Source organism: Salvelinus alpinus, chromosome 4 (genome assembly GCF_045679555.1).
Source record: "Salvelinus alpinus chromosome 4, SLU_Salpinus.1, whole genome shotgun sequence".
Lineage (NCBI taxonomy): Eukaryota > Metazoa > Chordata > Actinopteri > Salmoniformes > Salmonidae > Salvelinus > Salvelinus alpinus.
This window is the reverse complement of record NC_092089.1, coordinates 21,474,531-21,493,610: the sequence shown is the minus strand read 5'-3', so window position 1 is coordinate 21,493,610 and position 19,080 is coordinate 21,474,531. Positions and strand designations below refer to the sequence as shown.

Here is a 19,080-nt window from a genome sequence, read left to right as displayed (position 1 = left end):
AATCAGGTATTCCTTTGAACTGTGGATCAATATGTCACCCCCAACCACACCCCATCTCCTCCCCTCTGTATGGTGGGGCAGGGAACCCCTCCTCCACCACCCCTCCCCACTGTCACAGCAAGACTAATGACATCTGTGATGATGACAGGAAGCCAGCGGCATCTTTGACAAAACATTTATCTTAACTTGGAAAAAGGAAAAACATGAATTTCTCCGGCGATATATCAGTGTCTCATTGTCCTGCTGAGCACTGCAGAACCACAAGGTATGGGTTAGAGATTAGACTCAATACACAACGAGGCTTTCACCGTAGGGAAATGAGGAGAGTCACAACAGAGTCGAGGTACAGTACAGTAGTGAACCACAAACTCTCCTCAACACAACACACAGCACAGTTGGCCTGAATTCAGTTGTCAATTCAGTCATTCATTAAGTGAATTTCAATGAATTGACTGAATCCAAAAACCGGAATCAACCCCAACCCTGATGTAGACTACACAGTACTGTTTGTTTGTAACCTGACTGACTATCTGCCTGGCGCGGAGAGTTGCTACTTCCTGAGGGAGAACTACAATACTCATCTATTCCAGAACACCACGATGGGACCAGACTATTTGTCAAGTTTACTCCCGCTCCCCCTCTCCGGCGCTCCACGTGCCACTTGTCTCATCATTACGCACACCTGCCACCATCGTTACTCGCACCTGCGCCTCATGAGACTCACCTGGACTCCATCACCTTCCTGATTACCTCCCCTATATCGGTCCCTCCCCCCTTGGTTCTTCCTCAGGCGTCAGTGATTCTATGTTCTATTTATTATTACCTTTTCACTCCCTGTATTTGCTTCCCGACTCCCAGCGTACATGTTACACTATTAGACTAGAGGATGTGTCCCAAATGGCATCCTATTATGGGCCCTGGTCAAATGTAGTGCACTACATAGGGAATAGGACACCAGTTGGGATGCAAGCCTAGAGAGTGAAGTTACAGCATAGGATGTCTGAAGCCGTTTGTCACCTGATAACATGCTGTCAATCTTTATGGAGGGAAACTTCAGAGTCATCTCATGCTTGTGCCGGTGAATCATCAGGTGGTCCTCTGTGGGGAATCGCTGTTGAGACAGAATGATTCGATTTATTTTGGGGTAAAGAAAATGGTACTGTTAAAAAAGAAGAGGACAACACATGAAACAACAAATATAGTTATTTGAAAATAAAAAATACCGTTGTTCCAATGTGGTCCTCGTTGATAAAGAACACAACCACTCAGTTGTCTACACACACAGTCTCACGCCTGGAGTCCAGTGATATGCAGTGATATTCTGGATGATATTCACTAGTGTTAATTCCAGGTTCAAAAGGCATGCAGAGACAGTTAAAGGGATACTGCACTCCAGGAACACATTCCTGTGAATCTTGTGGTTGTCTATGATCACTGAGTAAGAAAACATGTAGTAGTCTATCATCTTCATGTCCCTGCATGTGGACAAAATAGCTGAGAGGTTAACACTGAACATACAGTATGAAAAGGAATTTATTAAGTCCAGAATGACTTCTCTATAATCTATATCTTCTAGGTCTGTAGTGACGCCTCTAGCACTTTGATACAGTGCCTTAGACCGCTGCGCCACTCGGGAGGCCCAAAGCCTTACATCAATATAAAATAGGACAATACATATTTGATCTTCATACTTCACCCCTACTGTGAACCCTAACAAAAGGGTGACAGACGTGGCATAGACTTATTAACCATTATTCTGTGGTGTTTTTCACATCTGCAGGAAAAAGCTCCTTTATTTACAGCTGGAGTTTCATTGGAAGTGTGTGCTATTCTGTTTCTCCTGATGTGCGAGGCAGCACTGTGCTCTTCAGGCCCCCTCTCCAACCTCTTCTTCATGTTACAGGCGCTCACACACAAACATGCACGAGCACACACACACACACAAAACACACACACACAAAAAACACACACACATAAGCAGTGGTGTAAAATACCTAAGTAAAAATACTTTAAAGTACTACTTAAGTCGTTTTGGGGGATATCTGTACTTTACTCTACTATTTATATTTTTGCGAACTTTTACTTTTACTACACTACATTCATAAAGAAAATAATGTACTTTCTACTCCAAACATTTAGCCTGACACCCAAAAGTACTCGTTACATTTTGACAGGAAAATGATCCAATTCACACACTTATCAAGAGAACATTCCTGGTCATCCTACTGCCTCTGATCTGGTGGACTCACTAAACACAAATGCTTTGTTTGTAAATTATGTGTTGAGTGTTGGAGCGTGCCCCTGTCTATCCATGTGCAATCTGGTTTGCTTAATATAAAGAATTTGAAATGGTTTATACTTGTACTTTTCATACTTAAGTATATTTTAGCAACTCCTTTTACTTTTGATACTTACGTAAGTATATTTAAAACCAAATACTTTTAGACTTTTACTCAAGTTGTATTTTACTGGGTGAATTTCACTTTTACTTGAGTCCTTTTCTATTAAGGTACCTTTACTTTTATTCAAGTATGACAATTGAGTACTTTTTCCACCACTGCAGATAAGTGTGCACACACTCACACACGCGCCCTCACAAACACACATACACAGACGTGTGTCGACACACTCACCTGAGAACAGCCAGGGGCACTGCACATAAACGGCCTTTCCTGCTCAGAGTTCATCACTCTCTCTCACCAACTCCTCATAAGACTACAAACAATAAGAGAGAGAGAGAGAGAGAGAGAGAGAGAGAGAGAGAGAGAGAGAGAGAGAGAGAGAGAGAGAGAGAGAGAGAGAGAGAGAGAGAAAGAGAGAGAGAGAGAGAGAGAAAGAGAAAGAGAAAGAGAAAGAAAGAAAGAGAGAGAGAAAGAGAGAAAGAAGAACAAGGAGAGTTTAGCTCCCAGCTCACATCAAGACATAGACATCTCTTTCTTTCATTGAGTCGTTCTAGATGACTCTATTTATTGATGTTGTGTCTAAAAATAGCAGGCTTCATAGTTATTTTCAGTCGTAAACATACAAAATATAGTATTCCATTCCCTCCTGGCAGTAGCCTATAGTCAGGTGTTCATTACTTCACACAGAGTGACAGGACGCTCTGTGTGAAAAGAGCTGTTGCAGCTTCAAGGCAGGGCCCGGCCTGGTCTCTATGACCGGGTGTTCAGTCTCGAATGGCACCCTATTCCCTATAGGGCCCTGGGCTCTAGTCAAAAGTAGTGTACTATATAGGGAATAGGGTGCAATTTGGAATGTAGGCTGGGTGGTAGTGGGAGTTCTATTTCTGAGAAAGAAAACAAGTAGGATGCCATTACGATGCAGAAAACTTTACAGATTAGACTAGAGTTTACAACACATATAATAGTAGGATCGGATTAGAGATTACAATACATATTGAACTTTTTTTTTTTAACAGTTAAGAACATATTCTTATTTACAATGACGGCCTATCCCAGCCAAACCCTAACCCAGACAACGCTGGGCCAATTGTGCACCACCCTATGGGACTCCCAATCACAGCCAGGAATTGAACCAGGGTCTGTAGTGATGCCTCTAGCACAGAGATGCAGTGCCTTAGACCGCTGCACTATTATATGTAGACCGCGACATATAATAGTAGGAGCAGATTAGACTAGATTCTACAACACATATAATAGTAGGAGCAGATTAGACTAGATTCTACAACACATATAATAGTAGGAGCAGATTAGACTAGATTCTACAACACATATAATAGTAGGAGCAGATTAGACTGGATTCTACAACACATATAATAGTAGGAGCAGATTAGACTAGATTCTACAACACATATAATAGTAGGAGCAGATTAGACTGGATTCTACAACACATATAATAGTAGGAGCAGATTAGACTGGATTCTACAACACATATAATAGTAGGAGCAGATTAGACTAGATTCTACAAAACATATAATAGTAGGAGCAGAATGACTATTTCCAGGAATGACAATTTCCAGGAATGACAATTTCCAGGAATGACTATTTCCAGGAATGACTATTTCCAGGAATGACAATTTCCAGGAATGACTATTTCCAGGAATGACTATTTCCAGGAATGACTATTTCCAGGAATGACTATTTCCAGGAATGACAATTTCCAGGAATGACTATTTCCACGAATGACTATTTCCAGGAATGACTATTTCCAGGAATGACTATTTCCAGGAATGACTATTTCCAGGAATGACATGACCCCAGGGACTTCATGTTTTATTCAGACTAGAGGTTCTACGTCTCACTTAGTCTTATAACAGTCTAACCTCTACTGTCTTATAACCAACACCTCCACCCTCAGAACCTTGCCTGACCATTCAGCCCTCTGGGAGACTAGAGCCTAACAGCTTAACTGCCTGGTGTTTAGCCTGTGAGAGGGATAAAATGTTAAAGACTCTTTTACATTTTTATTTTAGCTAGAAATCATGTTTTGTCATTGATTAGTGAGCAGGCGCCCTTGTTCTTTGGATGAAAATGGGTGGGACATGTTAAAACCAAATGAATCCACGGAGAAGCACTCATACGATAAAGCCTAACACAAATTACTCTTCAAATGTACACAGTAAATGCTGTATATATCGGCTCAATTGGAAATGGCCTTTAAAAGCCGCATTTTCCACCATGTGTGATCTGATTGAATCCCACAAAAAAAATGTTTTGTGTCTCTTTATTTGAATCAACTAAACATTTGAGCTAAGGCCACACATGACTTGTTTAGCCTGAATACCTTCATACATGATTAACATGTGTGCTTTTTTTGACCTGTACAGACTATTTCCTCTAACAAAGTCAAAACATTCAAATGGCGTGTAAAGTTAACCAGAGCCTTTTTTCTTACAGGCTACATCTGTGGCAAAGCCTGCTGGGAAAGGTCTGGACAGGGTCCCTCTGTCAGAGGGTAAGGAGGTCTGGGTCTCTATCTCTCCCTCCTCTCTTTCTCCCTCTCGCTCTCCTCTCCCTCTCTCTCTTTCTATCCTTCTCTCTCCTCGTCCTTCTCTCTCTGTCTCCCGTGCTTCTCTCTCTTTCTCCCTCATCACGTTTTTCTCCTTCTCTCCTTCCCCCCTCTCTCTCTCTCTCTCTCTCTCTACCTCTCTCGCTCTCTCTCCCCCCCATTCTTCTCTCTCTCTCTCTCTCTCTCTCTACCTCTCTCGCTCTCCCCCCCCATTGTTCTCTCTCTCTCTCCCCGTCTCTCTCTCTCTACCTCTCTCGCTCTCTCTCCCCCCCTTTCTTCTCTCTCTCTCTCCCCGTCACTCTCTCTTTCTCTCTACCTCACTCTCTCTCTCTACCTCTCTCGTTCTCTCTCCCCCCATTCTTCTCTCTCTCTCTACCTCTCTCGCTCTCTCCCCCCCATTCTTCTCTCTCTCTCTCTCTCCCTCTCTCTCTCCCCCCCATTCTTCTCTCTCTCTCTCTCTCTACCTCTCTCGCTCTCTCTCCCCCCATTCTTCTCTCTCTCTCTCTCTCTCCCTCTCTCTCTACCTCTCTCGCTCTCTCTCCCCCTCATTCTTCTCTCTCTCTCTACCTCTCTCGCTCTATCTCTACCTCTCTCGCTCTCTCTCCCCCCCATTCTTCTCTCTCTCTCTCTCTCCCCCCCATTCTTCTCTCTCTCTCTCTCTACCTCTCTCGCTCTCTCTCTACCTCTCTCGCTCTCTCTCCTCCCCATTCTTCTCTCTCTCTCTCTCTACCTCTCTCGCTCTCTCTCTACCTCTCTCGCTCTCTCTCCCCCCCATTCTTCTCTCTCTCTCTCCCCATCTCTCTCTCTCTACCTCTCTCGCTCTCTCTCCCCCCATTCTTCTCTCTCTCTCTCCCCATCTCTCTCTCTCTACCTCTCTCACTCTCTCTCCCCCCCATTCTTCTCTCTCTCTCTCTCTCTCTCTCTCTCTCTCTCTCTCTCTTCTCTCTCTCTCTCTCTCTCTCTCTCTCTCTCTCTCTCTCTCTACCTCTCTACCTCTCTCGCTCTCTCTCCCCCCCATTCTTCTCTCTCTGTCTCCCCGTCACTCTCTCTTTCTCTCTACCTCACTCTCTCTCTCGTCCTTCACCTGTTCTGTTTCTATTCATAACAAAGTCTCAAAGATAAACATGCTCCATCATCTCTGAACATGCATGAGCAACATGACTGATATTTTCACCAATCGCTGAAAATAATCACTTTACTACCTAAAAAAACACGTTTCAGAGCAACAGCAACAACCTTATCGATCGATTATTATCTAATTGTACACTTAGTGAGCCTTGGCCACTCCAAGACAAAGAAGCAGGCTCTCCACATACTGTAGGTATAATACTGGTAGTAGGCTCTCCACATACTGTAGGTATAATACTGGTAGTAGACTCTCCACATACTGTAGGTATAATACTGGTAGTAGACTCTCCACATACTGTAGGTATAATACTGGTAGTAGACTCTCCACATACTGTAGGTATAATACTGGTAGTAGACTCTCCACATACTGTAGGTATAATACTGGTAGTAGACTCTCCACATACTGTAGGTATAATACTGGTAGTAGACTCTCCACATACTGTAGGTATAATACTGGTAGTAGACTCTCCACATACTGTAGGTATAATACTGGTAGTAGACTCTCCACATACTGTAGGTATAATACTGGTAGTAGACTCTCCACATACTGTAGGTATAATAGTGGTAGTAGACTCTCCACATACTGTATGTATAATACTGGTAGTAGACTCTCCACATACTGTACGTATAATAGTGGTAGTAGACTCTCCACATACTGTAGGTATAATAGTGGTAGTAGACTCTCCACATACTGTAGGTATAATACTGGTAGTAGACTCTCCACATACTGTAGGTATAATACTGGTAGTAGACTCTCCACATACTGTAGGTATAATACTGGTAGTAGACTCTCCACATACTGTAGGTATAATAGTGGTAGTAGACTCTCCACATACTGTATGTATAATACTGGTAGTAGACTCTCCACATACTGTAGGTATAATACTGGTAGTAGACTCTCCACATACTGTAGGTATAATACTGGTAGTAGACTCTCCACATACTGTAGGTATAATACTGGTAGTAGACTCTCCACATACTGTAGGTATAATACTGGTAGTAGACTCTCCACATACTGTAGGTATAATACTGGTAGTAGACTCTCCACATACTGTAGGTATAATACTGATAGTAGACTCTCCACATACTGTAGGTATAATACTGGTAGTAGACTCTCCACATACTGTAGGTATAATACTGGTAGCCCAGATATAATATAATAAAGATTGGTCTGAACAGCAGGATCCATTCTCTAACCTGGATACTTTCAATTCATCAAGCTTTGTTCACTAAGTAGAACTCTTCTCACGGTATTATCAACAACTTAAACTAGTCCATCAAGTGTTTGACAATGTGATTTGGCTCACGTTCCAAAACCTTCTCTCAAAATGTCAATTAGAAAACCACAAGACTAACATTCAAAGAGAAACATTTTCTATTCCATTTCCACACATTAGGCCTATACTTTATTCCCGAGTCATTACCAGAATAGGAAATATGATTGGTTTGGGGCTTTTCCTTCAGAAATACATCAACTCAACACGTTGAAAAGGAAATTAAAACCATAATACGCATAAAACACTGAAACAAGGGCTCCATGTAAGCCCCAGTGAGTTGTCCCAATTGCTGCTCTCGCCTCTAAATCGCCAGAGCACAACGCCTTTTCCCTTCAATGGGGCACTTGGCTTTTATTTGATATAGATGTTTTAGTTTAGCAGAGGAAATTTGGTTACACTTTACATTAACTGGGTCCCGATGTGAGAGAGGGGAAGGATTAGTGAGCGGAGTACGATTTCAACAGGGACCAGGGAACGAACTCTTCAGGTAGGGCACATATTACAATTCAAACAGTATGGGGTGTGTGTGTGTGTGTGTGTGTGTTCGGCATGTGTGTGTGTTCGGCGTGTGTGTGTATGTTCGGTGTGTGTGTGTGTGTTCAGTGTGTGTGTTCGACGTGTGTGAGGGGAGAGGGGAGGGGGGCCTTCAACAGTGCAGGTTCATGGTGGAATCACAGCGATCCCTGAGGCGAGGAACACGGCTTGCTCAAACAATGCTGTATGTGCTGTGAACTCCTCATATAGGCCCTATAGTATGCTGTACACACAGCACAGAGGGGCCCCTGAGAGGCAACCCTCAATCACTGTCAATCACCACCTCGGTGTCTAAACTGTGTGTGTGTGTGTGTGTGTGTGTGTGTGTGTGTGTGTGTGTGTGTGTGTGTGTGTGTGTGTGTGTGTGTGTGTGTGTGTGTGTGTGTGTGTGTGTGTGTGTGTGTGTGTGTGTGTGTGTGTGTGTGTGTGTAAACTTCCAACAAGCCTAGTGACACCTCCACCCCAGGGCTTCACCAGTCAACACACTCACATCCACATAGAGGACAACAAGGTGTTAACTAACGCTGAGCTGAGGAGGGGCCCGGCGTAATACACACTCAACCACAGGGCCTTTCTACACTACCACAATACCTGGAGTCAGATAGGCCTTTATTTATAGAGGGGACTATGATTGTGTGGACGGTGTCGCTCACGGCAAATTGTACGAATCACCCTCTATATAATCATGTTATTAGAGTTTGTTTTATAGAAGTAGGCTATCTCATTAAAATACAAACATTATTGTAATTTAGCAGATGCTCTTTTCCAGCGCAACTTGATACATTTATGCACTTTTTCCCCCTACCTGTCCCCTGTGGGAATTGAACCCACAACCATGGTGTTGCAAGCGCTACGCTCTACCAACAGAGCCACACAGGACCCTAACTAACCCAAAGTATAATATGTAAAACCACGAGGATTATAATAACATCACATCTTAATCTATACCTAGTTAAATAGACTCAAAACTGGAAAGTGGTTGAATTTACAGCTGGCCAAAAGCACACATATAGTGGTGTATACCTGTTGTATTCACTTAACTACTTTGATTAAGTTAACTTAATTAGTTAACTTAGACTTTTAAGTAAATGTTTCACTCTGTGTTACTGTGTTCATTATTTTATACCAATGTGTTGATCATGGTAGCTGATCTATGGGGACAGATTTGATGAATATCTTCATATATAATAATTCAATTAGAAATAAACACATTTTTAAGAAGTATACTTCAGTCTACTCTCCGTCTAGTGTTAGCAGTATTTTATTAAATACCCAGTATCGGGCTTCAAACACAAGGACATTTGCTACGAAATAATTATTCTGTCAATAACAATGAACTTTTTTTCCAGTCGTACCTCCATCAGTCAGAACAGTTATATTCAGTAGGCCTAAATTCCAGTACACTCTCTTTCCCTCGCTTCTACTAGTCTTCTAACGATTCTTTTTGATTTTAAGTTAAGTGCCTCAAATAATTTGGGTCATGTTCTATTTAATTTAGGCTATTTAATACGAGTTTTTATTTTATTTATGAAGATGGATTCATCAGATATTATAATGTTGCACATTAATCATATTTAGGTAAACCACAAACTCTATAATAATAGTTATTAACATTGTCATCATCGTCATCGATAGTGAATAGTAATTGCAGAAGAGAGGCACCCAGGTAATCTTAGAGAGAGATTGTTTGATCGTTATAGGCTACAATAATAATAAAAAATGGAAACTGACAAACAGAGAATGGTTCGCCATCATTTAAACTCAATGACAATCTAATCATAAGATTAAAACATATTTTTATACCGCAGGCACTTAACGTAAAGTGTGCCCAGTCAGCAAAACTCCTCTGAAACCTTCAATTGCTCGGCGGCGGTTAATCAAATAGCGACTGCTGGCCTGCAGAATGACGTAATGTTTCAGTTAGATTACTCTTCAAAATGAACAGTATTATAGGCTACCACAGTATCATAAACACGTATTGGTATTGTGGATGGAATGACAGCTCCTCTTTAGCTACTTTTACCGTTGTCGAGGACCTGACGTTTGTAAACCGCGTCCGCGTCCCGTCCCGCAGCCCAGTTTGACACACAGGACAACGTCCAGAAGTGGGCTGCATCCATCCATCGATGGGACAGGGGGACAATGTTGCAAAATACTGCAAACTTCAGAATCATTAAAAAATATTACTTTGTAAAGCTCTAGATTTTTTTTTATAAGTCGACACGTATAGCCCACGCTCTGACAGTATTTGCTGTTGATAACCATTGCCAATTAATTCCTCCAAATATTATCTTTAGTAATTGCGCGCCATAGGCTACCCTGCACTGACACATCGCTGGATACTACACATAGCTAACCTACTCACACATCCAGTTTGTGGGGTGAATTACTATGGTAGCTAGTAGCTACGGCTCTGACAGCTCGCGAGCAGAGAGCAGCACTTGACATCTCTGTGCTCAACTTCAACAACATTCAACAGTCAGTCCACGCGCGTCCTGAGACTTCTAAATATTGCACCGAGATGGCAAGCCTGCCCTATACGAATAAATAACGGACTTAAACACATTTCTGCACATAATACAATATGCACGAGACAACAGAAAATAATATTCAAAGAAATCTGTAGAGCGCTGCAGCATTCTGTTGATGCGATTCTCTTGTCACATCAACCGAAGTGAAAATAAATAACAATGCAGCTGTACAAAACGAAATGAACAATCCATAATTGCATGTTTATAATTTACTGTAGTGGAAAGCAATTATTTTAACTTACCAAACAAGTGTAGAAAATACGCAGCAGACTCTCAGAAGGAACCACGTTGGACTGAGAAAAGATTACAATACGTTCTATTTAGAGAAGCATTACATCACCCCTCGGTGACGTCACGTGGGATTCCTGAACTTCTAAATCATCGTGGTCCGCTTGGAGGCGGGCTGTTGGGGCGAGCAAGGCAGAGTTTGCAAATGCACGTACGGGACACTGCTGGACATAAGGTACGTATGGCACAAAACTGAGAGGGTACACCACTATCAACTTGCACCAATACTTATTTAAAGGCTACGTTATACAAATGGGTATTCACGTCTCGTTAGCAAAAAAAACCTGATCAGCCAGAATAGTGGCTGCTTTTAACATGGTAAATAAAGTTTACATTTGAAATTGATATTTAATGATTTAATATACAGTAGTATAGTAGACCGATAGCAATTTGATTCATCTCCAATTACCCAAGTTCACAAACACAAGAAAGTTAGCCTTGAATAGCAGACTTGGACCTTGTCTTGGAGAGAGAGAGAGAGAAAGAGAAAGAAAGATAGAAGAGAGAGGAAGAAAGATAGACAGAGAGTTTATTTCACCTTTGTTTATTATCTATTTCACTTGCTTTGGCAATGTTAACATATGTTTCCCATGCCAATAAAGCACTTGAATTGAATTGAACTGAGAGAATGTTCTCCTCTCTCCATCCTCTACCTCTTAATAATGAATAATCATGCTGCTGCCTTGAGTAAATAAATAATTGGAGGCATTATATCGACCTCTAAGTGTTGGATTTAAGAGATGCTGTTACACAGACAAAGAACAAGTGAGATATTTTTCCAGAAGTAATGCTAGGTAGGCTAGAGGTAATGTGATGCAGGGAAATCAAGGACAGACAAAACATCATCCTGGTTCTACCATCAAACTAAACAAACTAAACAACCATCTGTCTGAGGAACATCATCCTGGTTCTACCATCAAACTAAACAAACTAAACAACCATCTGTCTGAGGAACATCATCCTGGTTCTACCATCAAACTAAACAGCCATCTGTCTGTAGAACATCATCCTGGTTCTACCATCAAACTAAACAACCATCTGTCTGTAGAACATCATCCTGGTTCTACCATCAAACTAAACAACCACCTGTCTGTAGAACATCATCCTGGTTCTACCATCAAACTAAACAACCACCTGTCTGTAGAACATCATCCTGGTTCTACCATCAAACTAAACAACCACCTGTCTGTAGAACATCATCCTGGTTCTACCATCAAACTAAACAACCATCTGTCTGTAGAACATCATCCTGGTTCTACCATCAAACTAAACAACAACCTGTCTGCAGAACATCATCCTGGTTCTACCATCAAACTAAACAACCATCTGTCTGTAGAACATCATCCTGGTTCTACCATCAAACTAAACAACCATCTGTCTGTAGAACATCATCCTGGTTCTACCATCAAACTAAACAACCATCTGTCTGTAGAACATCATCCTGGTTCTACCATCAAACTAAACAACCACCTGTCTGAGGAACATCATCCTGGTTCTACCATCAAACTAAACAACCATCTGTCTGCAGAACATCATCCTGGTTCTACCATCAAACTAAACAACCATCTGTCTGTAGAACATCATCCTGGTTCTACCATCAAACTAAACAACCATCTGTCTGTAGAACATCATCCTGGTTCTACCATCAAACTAAACAACCATCTATCTGAGGAACATCATCCTGGTTCTACCATCAAACTAAACAACCATCTGTCTGTAGAACATCATCCTGGTTCTACCATCAAACTAAACAAACTAAACAACCATCTGTCTGTAGAACATCATCCTGGTTCTACCATCAAACTAAACAGCCATCTGTCTGTAGAACATCATCCTGGTTCTACCATCAAACTAAACAACCATCTGTCTGTCGAACATCATCCTGGTTCTACCATCAAACTAAACAAACTAAACAACCATCTGTCTGTAGAACATCATCCTGGTTCTACCATCAAACTAAACAAACTAAACAACCATCTGTCTGTAGAACATCATCCTGGTTCTACCATCAAACTAAACAACCATCTGTCTGTAGAACATCATCCTGGTTCTACCATCAAACTAAACAACCATCTGTCTGTAGAACATCATCCTGGTTCTACCATCAAACTAAACAACCACCTGTCTGTAGAACATCATCCTGGTTCTACCATCAAACTAAACAAACTAAACAACCATCTGTCTGTAGAACATCATCCTGGTTCTACCATCAAACTAAACAACCATCTGTCTGTAGAACATCATCCTGGTTCTACCATCAAACTAAACAACCATCTGTCTGTAGAACATCATCCTGGTTCTACCATCAAACTAAACAAACTAAACAACCATCTGTCTGTAGAACATCATCCTGGTTCTACCATCAAACTAAACAAACTAAACAACCATCTGTCTGTAGAACATCATCCTGGTTCTACCATCAAACTAAACAACCATCTGTCTGTAGAACATCATCCTGGTTCTACCATCAAACTAAACAACCATCTGTCTGTAGAACATCATCCTGGTTCTACCATCAAACTAAACAACCATCTGTCTGTAGAACTCATACAAACTCTTTCTATCTATGGCACTTCTCCATGTTTATGTCAGCTGGTGGTTTATGCACACATTAAATGGATGACAGACAAGAGAGGTGCTTAGTGATGGATATGGACAAATGAATTGCCTGTCACTTGTACAATGATCATCCCTTCTCCCTAATTCTGTCACTGTCTTAGATACGGTCATGTTTCCAGACAGAGCAGTGTTATGTTTCCTCTACTCTGGTATTATTTATTTCAGCTGTTAATGTAGGAGCCAGGAGGATAGCTAAATCACTTCATGATCTTGAATCTTATTCATGCAACTGTTTGCAGCCATCCTACATATCATCCCTTCATCCTCTGAATTCCACTTAGCATTTTTCTTTAGAATGTGACATAGGCCTAAAGAGACATGAAATGTGATGACATGCAATATTGTCTTTAAAAAATAGTCTACAGACAGCCCTCCCTAACAGTGTATCAAGAGTTATTATAATCATAATGTAATTTAATAGAAAGGCCATTAAACAATGTAACCACCACTACTATCACCACCAGGATCATTGAAATTTAAGCCTCAGTTAAAATGTACCAAAAAAATAAAACAGACATCTGGATGGTGAAAAATCACGCAGGTTGGAGATTATTGTGACCTGCTGGTGGCGGCTTGTAGGCTGGGCTGGGGGGCTGGGCTGGGAGGATGGGGGGCTGGGATGCTGGGCTGGACTGCTAGGCTGGGGGTCTGGGCTGGGGGCTGGGAGGCCTCTTCTGGGGAGCTGGGAGACTGGGCTGGGGAGCTGGGAGACTGGGCTGGGGAGCTGGGAGGCTGGGCTGGGGAGCTGGGAGACTGGGCTGGGTTGTTGGCTGGGCTGGGGAGCTGGGGGACTCGGCTGGGTTGTTGGCTGGGCTGGCTGGGTGTGATGTCTTTCCTCCTCCCCTCTCCTCCTCTCCTCTGTCCCAGCCTGGGGATTAATGACTGTCTCCTCTCCTCAAAGAGAGAGAGATGTTTACCGCTGCACCGTGTCGTCCAGGATGGCTCAGCCAGACACAGGCAGCAGCATTAAGAGGTCTCTGTCACAGAAACAATAACGGCGACTGAAACGCCTCCATAACTCAGGAAACTCTCCCGCCTGGCTCTTTTAAGAAGAGCTTTAATCAACGTTTATGACACCCCTTTGTCCTTTATTGCCTATATATTTCCAGAACAATCCAAACATCATATCCCCGGAGAACGGGACTATTAACGGTAAAAGAGGCATACAGTGAGGGGTCGTTGACCTCCACTAAAGGAGATTCGATCTATATTGTACAGGACGTGGTTTTATCCTTCGTCCTCCTCCTCCTCCTCCTGAATACGTGCTTTGCTTTCCACAGTGCTTTTGAATGGGATCACCTTGGAAAGGTTTCTTAGTGCACGCCCCTATGAAGACAGTGGTGTACTGTACTGTTTAATACCTGGGAAGGGCTGTGGATGGCTTCTCTGTTTGATCTTGTTGATGGAATGTTACAGTGTCAGGGTGTTTACCTCTTACCATACCTTGGGAAATGATGGCTGGTTTGTGCCTGCAGGGCTGGAAACATTGGCTTTATGTAATACTGTAATGCACTACATACCCTTTCCTCTGTACAGTCCCTCAATATAGCAAAGGCTACGTCCCAATGGCACCATATTCCCTTTAAAGTGCACTACTTTTGACCAGAGCCCAGGTCAAATGTAGTACACGACATAGAGAAAGGGGGCCATTTGGGACGGAGACAATGTCTGTCTTAGGCAGAGCCAGGCATTTACCTGTTACTGTAATACTACATAGGCCTACGTATTATATTTAATGCATCATCTGTAGCTACATTGATGTTGACTAATGTCTTGGTGCGCTGCAAAGGTACAAAGCGAGGGAATTCATTCGTTTTTATGTCCCGACAATGGACGGTTATGATATGAGAATGTCATGTTTATAATATACAGTATTACGAAGACATTGAAGATTTAGGATATAACAGCAATGTTTTGTTTGTTGATGAAAAGTTGAGGCTTGTACAGAATCATACAACCTTAATGTGTAGAGTAATGATATCCAGGTACGCACATAATGATGTCATTAGCAAGTAACCGACTGTTTGTTTTCGCTTGCTCTTTCAAGAGATTCAATTTCATGTGAGGACATATTGCAATTGCTCGCTGCGTTGAAAATGCAATATTTGAACTTGGTGTGTAAACTCTGAGCTGCCCTTCCAGCACTGATAACTACGCCAGATTACACTTGATAAATAAACACAACGTATGGATTTGGAATTTAAACAAATACTGGGTTCCCAGGAGGCCTTCTGCTCTGCTAAATCTGTGTGTCTGATACTTTCCTCCTAATGCTTATTTTGAGGGGCTTTGTGACATCAGAAGCTTCTCTGTCTAGCCAAGATATATGGTTTTGCATGAACAGGCCAGGTCAGCCTTGTAAAATAAGTCTTCTCACCTCAATGGGACTTCCTGAATAAATAAAGATTGAAAACAAAATAAACATGATTTCAACAGTCATAGAGCAGTTAAGGACCAGAACCATGGGAGAGGGATTCAGTAGATACATCCATAAGGATATCTGTGGAAGTTCTGATTCCCAATCAAATACTTACAGTAGTCTGTCTACCCCACAATACCACATAGTATAGAACTAGTGTGTAGGTTGGTTTGCCAGAGGTTCAACGTCTTCACTAAATCTCTGATGCAGAAAATCACACATAACAGCTATGACCTCATCCGCTTTTATGAGCTGTAATGAATTGCGCAGTAGTGAATGATGTCTGATTAGTAGCAGCTTTACCCATCAAGAATGACCATGGATAAATAGCCGTGGAGACTGGAGAGGCAACAGTGGCAGCATTTCATATGAAAGCCCTTGACTCTCTCTCTCAAACAGTACAGGGTAACTGTGATGAGACTGTGATGTCATTATGCCATGATGCTTTCACTGTAAAGATCCCACACTACTCAGCCCAGCAGCCCTGGGTTGTGTCCCAAATGACACCCTATTCCCTATATAGTGCGCTACTTTTGACCAGGCCCCTTCCCTATATAGTGCACTACTTTTGACCAGAACCCCATATAGGGAATAGGGTGTCATTTGGGATGCACCCCTGGAAAAAACAGGTTTACCAGCAGCAAGCGTGATGCTCCCGGTTCTGATGCTGCCTGGGCTGGGCCGGTGAGGAGGACCCAGTCCATTACACCACCACCGGGCACACAACCAGGGTCAAGTCATGTGCCAAAGAACGTGAAAGGAAAAAGTAAGGAGAGAAGGAGAAGTACTGTAGCTTAGGTAGGAATGGAGGGAAGAGTTTTACTTACTTAATTAACCCTCTTCTTTCCTATGTGGAACACAAGGCTTCCATGAGAGAGCACTACTGTTGCCGATCTCCTGCCTTTTTGGTGATAGTTTTCTATGACAGACCACAGTCCTTCCTCACCTCCTACGTACGGTTCTGGATGGAAGGGTGGAGGAGGGGAAGGTACAGCATGGTTTGTTTATTTTTCATGTTTGAACTGACGTGAGAGAGAACCCATCAGATGTGACAGGGCCTCAGGCCTGCAATTTGAGGTAGACTACAGATGTCACTTTTTCCCTGTGGATTGCTGGTGTGCACTCATGGTCAAAGTTCTGCACTGTGTCTGTATAACTTTTTGTTGACAAAAATGTATTTCCTTTCTGAAAACAATAAATATGAAAACAATAACTGCTGATCACGCCTTATGTAGAGGATGTCAGTTTCATAATAATCCTACTTGTATTTAGTCAGTCCTGTAGGAAGCTTTCGCTAGGTAGGGGCCCAATGTATCTTTTTTTAGTTATTTTAGTTTTCTGTCACACACTCCCACCCTGTGGTCATTACCAAGAACTGTACAAGAAAGACGTGAATGAAACATTTGAATCTCTCTTAGATGTCTGTCAAACACACACGTATACACACAGTGAAAAACAAAACTATAGCATGAAAGAAAGAGAAAGTTAGCCACTACATGTAAACATTAACAACAATATTTTAGAAATATGAATAGATAACTAAAAGACTAACCTCAATAGAGGCCAGGTTCAATACTTCAACATGGGGGTCCAAACACAAACTGCAAACAAAAATACATTACTGCAGTGGCATAACTTTCTAAGCAATAAATAGTATTTTTGTTTGAATAAACAAACAGTGATAATCAAAGCAAACAGATACATTAGTGTAAAATTTACCACGCTTCAAACATTTCTTCAAAAAAGCATTGGTACTCATCAAAACGGTTCTCATAGCAACGATCACACACAGCCACTACACATTTGTCTACTGGACAGTTTTACCTACAGATCCTAGTAAATTGTTCTAATTCCAAATTCTATGGAACAGACCATCTTTGGTCATCATCATCATTTTCACATGCTCAAGGGACTTGGAGGGAGGCACTTTGATGTCAGCAAATAAGCACATAAAGACACTTTTAATCATGTGTTTCATACATTGATGATGACCATAATGTGGTTTTGACACAAAAAATAAAACAGAAATGGGATATTGTGTTCATTAGCCAGGAGAGATATTATGATGTAATTAAAGACACACTGAGTATACCAAACATCTCAGAACATCCTTAATTCGTCGGGGTATGGACTCTACAAGGTGTCCAAAGCGTTCCACAGGGATATTGGCCCATGTTGACTCCAATGTTTCAAACAGCTGTGTCAAGTTGGCTGGATGTCCTTTGGGTGGTGGAATATTCTTGATTCACACAGGAAACTGTTGAGCGTGAAAAACCCAGCAGCATTACAGTTCTTGCCACAAACCGGTGCGGCTGACACCTACCACCATACCCCGTTCAAAGGAAGGCACTTACATTTTTTGTCTTGCCCATTCAACCTCTGAATTGTCTCAAGGCATAAAAATCCTTATTTAACCTGTCTCCTCTCCTTCATCTACACTGATTGGAGTGCATTTAACAAATAACATCACACCTGGTCCGTCTGTGATGGAAAGAGCAGATGTTCTTAACGTTTGTATATTCAAGAGGAAGAAAATGCAATGACAAACAAATAAAACAACTGAACATATGCTGTCATTTATTTTGGATCAGGTTTGTAGTTATTTACTGTGGCCAAAGTATAAAATAATTGCTTGAATTAATTGGCTAACTTAGTCTACAATGTTTCCATAAAATACATATAAATTACTGGTATAATGCAACTTTCTATTTCTTCAAATGTATCCGTTTGATAGCTACATTTCTCACACGCTCACAAAAATATAGATATTTTAGATATTTAAAAATGTCGTTTAGGATGGAATAAAGTTTAGAAGTCGTTTGTGTTTTAGGTTTGGACAGTGACGAAATCGTCACCTTCCACGCGCTCGTTTAAAAAGAGATCTGCCCGTGCCTGCGGTTAAGCTCAGCCGTTGAATTTGAACTCAAAAACCGTTGGCTGTCTTCTTCACCTCCGGGTACAGTGCTATTAGCTAACGTAAGCAAATAATTCACAATTAGCTAGATATTAATTAGCTTAATATATTAGGGCAATATATTTCGTTTTCTTGTAAATGTGGCCAGTCTCCGACAGCAACATTTCTTTTTCGAGTAACGTTAGCTAACGTCAGCCAGCATAGCTGACATTAGCGACAGTAGCTAGCTAAAATTAGCTAGATGTTTGCTGTTTTGACGACATTTCAGTTTGCTAACTAAGGTTTTATGAAGAAAAAATTGCCAAAGGCCCTTGCTTGCTACTTTACTAAATGGCAATAGCGTGTTGTTGTCAATTAGCTACTATAGCAAGCAAACATTAACGTTACCATTTCGTTTTCAGG

General features: G+C 41.7%; 1 protein-coding gene across 1 annotated transcript in view; it reads right to left on the bottom strand.

Annotated features, from left to right (window-relative positions):
• Positions 1 to 10,787, bottom strand: part of LOC139573025 (cyclic AMP-responsive element-binding protein 5-like) — an 80,757-nt gene extending 69,970 nt beyond the window's left edge. The window contains exons 1-3 of the mRNA XM_071395999.1: positions 10,681 to 10,787; positions 2,634 to 2,715; positions 1,018 to 1,111 (exon numbers count right to left, since the gene is read on the bottom strand). Of these exons, the coding sequence (XP_071252100.1) occupies positions 1,018 to 1,111; positions 2,634 to 2,687 (148 nt within the window). The 5' untranslated portion in view covers positions 2,688 to 2,715; positions 10,681 to 10,787. The remainder of the gene's footprint in view (positions 1 to 1,017; positions 1,112 to 2,633; positions 2,716 to 10,680) is intronic.
• Positions 10,788 to 19,080: the final 8,293 nt, after the last annotated feature.